At 31.8% G+C, this 6,247-nt stretch overlaps 1 protein-coding gene across 1 annotated transcript in view; it reads right to left on the bottom strand.

The window, feature by feature from the left end:
* Positions 1–1,993: 1,993 nt before the first annotated feature.
* The window catches only part of LOC113374652 (sarcoplasmic calcium-binding protein 1-like), an 18,207-nt gene continuing 13,953 nt past the window's right edge, over positions 1,994–6,247 (bottom strand). The window contains exon 4 of the mRNA XM_026614628.1: positions 1,994–2,152. Within this exon, the coding sequence (XP_026470413.1) occupies positions 1,994–2,152 (159 nt within the window). The remainder of the gene's footprint in view (positions 2,153–6,247) is intronic.

Consider the following 6,247-nt stretch of genomic DNA (forward strand, 5'->3'; position numbering starts at 1 on the left):
TAGACCAATGTTACGGAAAGGCGAATTTATGGCCCGTTTTTCATATAAAATGGTACTAAAAACTGTCAAATTGATATGTGGTTGCTGTGCAGTTAGGCGTTTTAGATATAAATGACTGACGATGAGACTAATTGTAAGAAAATCAGGCTGTTAGGGAAAATCAGTTTTTGCAAACACTTAAGGAAAATTTCTTCTGCACACGTTTTTTTCTTGAAATTTTTCTGAAATAATAGAATCGCAAAAACTTATGTAGTAAATTGAAGCTGTTGAAACTGTTTTCTTGGAATTAACTCCTTAAAAATATTCTATGAACTATTTAAAAATGCCAATCACATTGAGCATTTTAAATTATCTCTTTAGTCTTGTGTGACCAACCAAACAATTTTTTTTAATTTGCAGTTAAATATAACTTAAATATAAATATAACTTCATTTTCGTATTTATAATTGATAAGTCCTAAACTAATTTTCAAAAATTTAAAAATAAAAGTTGGAGGAATTAAATATAGGCTAACATCGGTGAAGTCTTGCGATCAAGTGTTGAAAAAATTTTGAACTTATTTTTAAAATTCCAAAAACATTCCATGAGATGTATCTATCGTTGGCATTTACTGGGAATATAGTATTTTAAAATTAAAGTCCAAGCAATGCTAATCTTATAAAACACAAGGAATTTGGATACAAAATTTATTATACAAATTGACATTGACCAATTGCATCGGTTCTTGAGCTGCCATGGCCATTTCCACAGCAAATTTCGGAAAATTTAGTCGTTATTTTGATTAAATAATGGTTTACAGGTGGTTCATTACGCGGCGATTTTTTTTTTCATTATAACTTTGTAAATAGTTAATAAAATAAAAAGGGTTTCTTCAATGTGATATCTTAATTGATGTTGTCTTTCACATCAGACAGCCATATTAATTTGTGTCCAATTATTGGATTCAAGTGTATTTCCATATATCCTTTTACTTCCCGCAGAGTAAGTTAAAGTAGTCGCAAAAAAAAAAGAAAATGGTGTAGGTGTGAGTGTGTGTGTGTGTGTGTGTGTGTGAGGATACAAATTTTCGTCGACGATTTCAAGAACACGGATGAACCAATTCGAATAATGATTTGATTAGTTAGGAGACATGCTGATTAATTTTTGGCATAGGCAGGTCGTACCGTTTCGAAGATACGGGGCAAAAAGTGCCAAAAATGGTAATTTTTGCCAGCAATTTGCCTTAAGGCACGATGCCATTCACCACTAGATTTATTATTTCCAAAATGCTGGATGAATCCAAAATAAAAAAATCAGTGTCTTCCCGCCGCAGTTGCAACCGTTACGATTTCTATAACCATAATGTTATAACAGTTTTGGAAAAATGCCAAGTAGCCAAATCACAGCCAAGAAAAATATAAATTATATATTCGTGTCCTATATTTCAAAATTTATTCGACAATATTATACAATGTTGAAGGCAGAATAAGATTTAGTGCTTATACTTAAAATGCAGAAAATTTGATTTATTAATTGCCTTTGATATTAATGTGTAATTAAATACAATAAATAGAGAGTTTGTAGCACTGTGGTAAGCTCCTGGTTTTGTGAACACGAAGTCTTATTTCAAACCCGCGATTCAGACAACCTGATATCAAGCATTTGTGATCAAGTTGTCTGAATCAAGCTTTGTTTTAATTTGAAAATATATTTTCAAGTAATAATACGCCCTTACCGGCATTGCTGTATTAATTTTAAAATATATCGTGTCCATTAGAGAAATTATAATAAATAAAAATAAATTGAATACGGATAGAGCAAGCATGGGGTGGCCTTTGAAAAAGTCTATGCAGTTATCATTACAACAGTTTGTAGGACTGTTAAGTTTTGATTACTATTCATAAACAAAAAAATATGACAGTTTATACCTTAGGTTCATCATCCACGACCTTAATCCAATTATTTCGTAAGAATGCCACTTTCTACTGAACCAAAAGAGATAATGTATTAAAAGTCAACCCGGTGTTACTTTCTTTATTGGTTGTAATATATTGCAGCAATGCCCCGAGAGGCTATTTTTACCTGAGATCATATTAAGATCTATATTCAAGTGAAAACTGATATCACTACTGCTTGATACCAAGCGTTCCGAGGCGCGAATAGAGCTTGGAACCTGTTGTTATGGAACAACATAATTTTTAAGAAAAATCTAATTCGAGTTCCCAATTTAGATTTCCATTTCGGAAAACCAGATTTACAAAAATTTATTACAAGGTTTTTTTGTAATTGTTTTTTTCTTATTATTATTATTACTTTTTTCAACTTAGAATATAACTTAAAGAAAGAAATCTTAAAGAAAAGAATTTTTTATACATATCTATGTTTCAAAGGTTTATGAACATTGTGGCATACCTTAGAAAAAATGGATGTGTGTGTGTGTGCGGATACAAATTTTTGTCGACGATTTCGGGAACCATATTAACCGATTTGAATAATTCAAAAAACATTCGATTCGTATTGATGGTGGGACGTGCTGTTTTCTGGCAAAAGCAGGTCCAGTCTATCCGTTTCAAAGATACAGGGCAAAAAGTGCCAAAAATGATAATTCAGTTTTTGAGAGAACAGAGCGTCCCATTTGAATGATTCAGAAAACATTTTATTTATATTGGCGAAAGGAAGACTTGATTCAATATTTGGAAAGGCAGGTCTAACGGTTCCGGAGAAAAAATAAAAAAATGCCATTTGGCATGATCATCAAATTATCAGATATTTTATAGAGATTTTAATAATAAGTACAATTCACATTTCTGTGGGCTCCGTACCTATGTTTATCTGCAAGACTGCGTCGCAGCGTTTATGCGCTTCGAAATTTAAACAACTACGCAGCGTGATTGCTTCGAAAATAAGTTAAAAATTTTCACATTTTCAAAATATAAAAAAAAACAAATTTTTCAAAAAACGATTTTTTTTAAAAAATTCAAAATTCTTGAGAACGTTGAAAAAATAACTTAATAGTTGATTTTCCATTCAATAGTCAAATTTATAGCCATATAAAATGTATCATATTAATTAATAAATTAAGATGTAAATTATGATTTCTTTAAAAGAAAGTTAAAAATATATTGGCAGCATTCAAATTATTATTTAAAAAAAAAAACAAATTTTCAAAGGCAAGTTGGGGTTTGTTCTGTCTAATGCTTGGCAATGGTTGGTCGAGCCAACATTCATCAGTTGGCACATATTTAAAAAAATTCGACTTTAATTATCGTTGATCTACTTCTATTATATTTTTTCGAATCCAGCCCTGCCTCTCACCTCTATCGCTAAAAATGCGATAATATATGTATGAGAAATGTATAAATTGATTTATTTGCATACTTGAGATAGGAAGTAATGTTATTGGTATTGCAATTGAACTTAAATGTTTTCGCTTTATTATCTCTTATCGCTTCTCTCTATATCTAATATAATACCGTAAGTGCTTACAGGCACGTTCGAGCACCTCTCTTTGGCACAGACATAATATTCGCTTTATCAGTACGAAAAATGTATCTTTTATTACACTTTGCATAAGGTCTATATACATACACACATATGTATAAGTATAATACATGTTCAAATTGCACAATATAAGCTTGTTTACATTCAGATTTGAGATAAGTGTAGGTGAATACCCTCAGGAGCTTGTGTAACTTTAAACTGGCACTTTAAATTTCTTTTAAAAAAATATCATTATTATTATTATTATTATTATATGTGGATTGGAGTTATTCAAGGCTCGGGCAGCCAGATGCCAATCAAAAGTGACATCAGTTTTTATTTGAAAATATAAATGGTAATATGTTTACCAGTGAAAATAGGTAATAGGACAGGAAAAAACCTTCCTGTCGCCAATATCTGAAAATTGTATTTAAAATGTTTCAGCGAATATAGCGGATATTTTCGGACTATAAGGAGCACTTTTCCAATTTTGTGTAAATTATTAGGCAACTATTGTTTTGAAATTGAATTCGAAATGAAATGACGATTGTTAATGTTCTGGAGATAAATTGATTTATGATTTACATTTGATTTGCTCAGATATAATAAACAAGATAGCAAAAATAATGAAAGTTATAGTATTTGTAATAACATATTTGAAAACGTTTAAAATTTCTCGAATATTTCATTACGGTACGGGAAGTTCAAGCAATTTGCCTTAAGGCACGATGCCATACACCACTAGTTAATGTAAATATATTACAACTTAATCTAATCTCAATCTTAATCTATATATAACATGTTATTAAGGTGTAACAATAAAATATCATAAAATCGAATAAGAAAAACCATACGCCTTTTATCAATATTCAAAGTTGTTTGGGAATACAAGAGATGTCGCACTCGTATTCGTATTCGTATTCGTATTGTAACACACGCCGCAGAGTACTGCCGTATGTGGATACATTTGATGGTCTACGTCTTCGCCTTTGCCTTCGCCTTGTCCTTTGCCTTGTCCTGCACTTTCTCAACAAGGAGAGGTTAAAGGTGGCTCGTCCTTTTGTCACTTGGTCAGAGATAAATAAATGACCAATGGGAAACGGACGGGCAGCTAAGATGAAAAAATAGTTCTTCTCTTTGTTGGGAGAGAAATTTTTGGAAAGCCCCACTTCTTCGGAAGAAGGGGCGCACAACATATCATAAATATAGTTGCTAATGTATGTAAAACATACATTGCATCACATATATATATATATCACATGTATATATTATATATATAATTTATATATTATATGCAGCCCAACCGTCGAATTAACTAGCTGTACGTAGAATTCTGTCTTAAGGCAATTAAGGCATCGTGCCTTAAGGCAAATTGCTGGAACTTTCCGTACCAAAAATTATTATTTTTCTTAAAAACAATTAACATTTTTGAAAAAAATTTACTTCGAAAAAATTAGATTTTTGCGACACTATCAATTTGACAAAAATAACTTTTTAAATTTTTTTTTTTTTTTTTGAAAAGAAAAATGTTTTTTTCTTCATTTTGACATATTTTGGAAATTCTGAAGGTTTTTTCAAAGCAATCGTACTGCTTTCACTGCATAAAGACGAAATATCAAAGCGCGTAAGTGCCCCATCACCGTCTAACGCGTAAACATTGGTACGGAACTCATGGGAATGTAAACAAAATTTATACTTTTTGTTAAATCTCTATTAAATATCTGATAATTTGATGTGCATATGTCTAATGATCATTTTTGACCGCCAAATGGCTCATTTTTTTTTTCTTTTTCCTCCATGTCTCCAAAGTCGTTGAACCTGCCTTTCCAAAATTTTGAACAGTTCTTCATTTAGTCAATACAAATAAAATGTTTTTTGAACTATTCAAATCGGACGCTCCATTCTCTTAAAAACTGAGTTACCGTTTTCGGCACTTTTTGCGCAGTATCTTCGGAACAGCTAGACCTACCTTTGCCAAAAACTAATCAGCACGTTTCCTTATCAATACGAATCGAATGTTTTTTAAGTTATTCAAATCGGTTGATTAGTGTTCCCGAAATCGTCGACGAAAATTTGTATTCGCACATACATACACACATACACATACACACACAATACACCCACACACACACAACACACCCACACACACATACATCCATTTTTTTAAGGTATGCCAAAATGTTCAGAAACCTTCGAAACGTAAAGATATATAAGAATTTTCATTTTCGATTTTTTTGCGATTACTATAACTTGCGCTACGGGAAGTTAAAAATGTATTGATGTGAATGTTTTTCTCTGAATTTTAACTATACATTTTTATTATTTATTGTTTATTTTTAACTTCCCGTAGGGTAATTATCGTAATGGGCCGAAAATCGAAATTGAAATTTTTTGCATTTCTCGACGTTTTGAAGGTTTCTGAACATTTTGGCATACCTCAGAAAAAATGGATGTGTGTGTGTGTGTATGTATGTATGGATACAAACTTCCAGTCACGTTTCCGGGCGCACGGATCAACCGATTTGAATGGTTCAAAAACATTCGATTCCTATCGATAGGGAGAAGAGCTGATTAGTTTTTGGCAAAGGCAGGTCCAGCCGTTTCGGAGATACGGAGCAAAGAGTGCAGAAAATAGAAATCCAGTTTTTGAGAGAAACGGAGCATCCGATTGAAATGATCTAAAAAACATTCAATTAGTAATGATTGGGAGAAGTGATTGTAGTTTTTGGCAATAGCAGGCCCAGCCATTTCGAAGATACAGAGCTAAATGTGCAAAAATAGCAGTTTT

This window comes from Ctenocephalides felis, unplaced genomic scaffold (assembly GCF_003426905.1).
Source record: "Ctenocephalides felis isolate EL2017-DRISC unplaced genomic scaffold, ASM342690v1 CF-g0.4_SCAFFOLD_01886, whole genome shotgun sequence".
In the NCBI taxonomy this organism is placed as follows: Eukaryota; Metazoa; Arthropoda; class Insecta; order Siphonaptera; family Pulicidae; genus Ctenocephalides; species Ctenocephalides felis.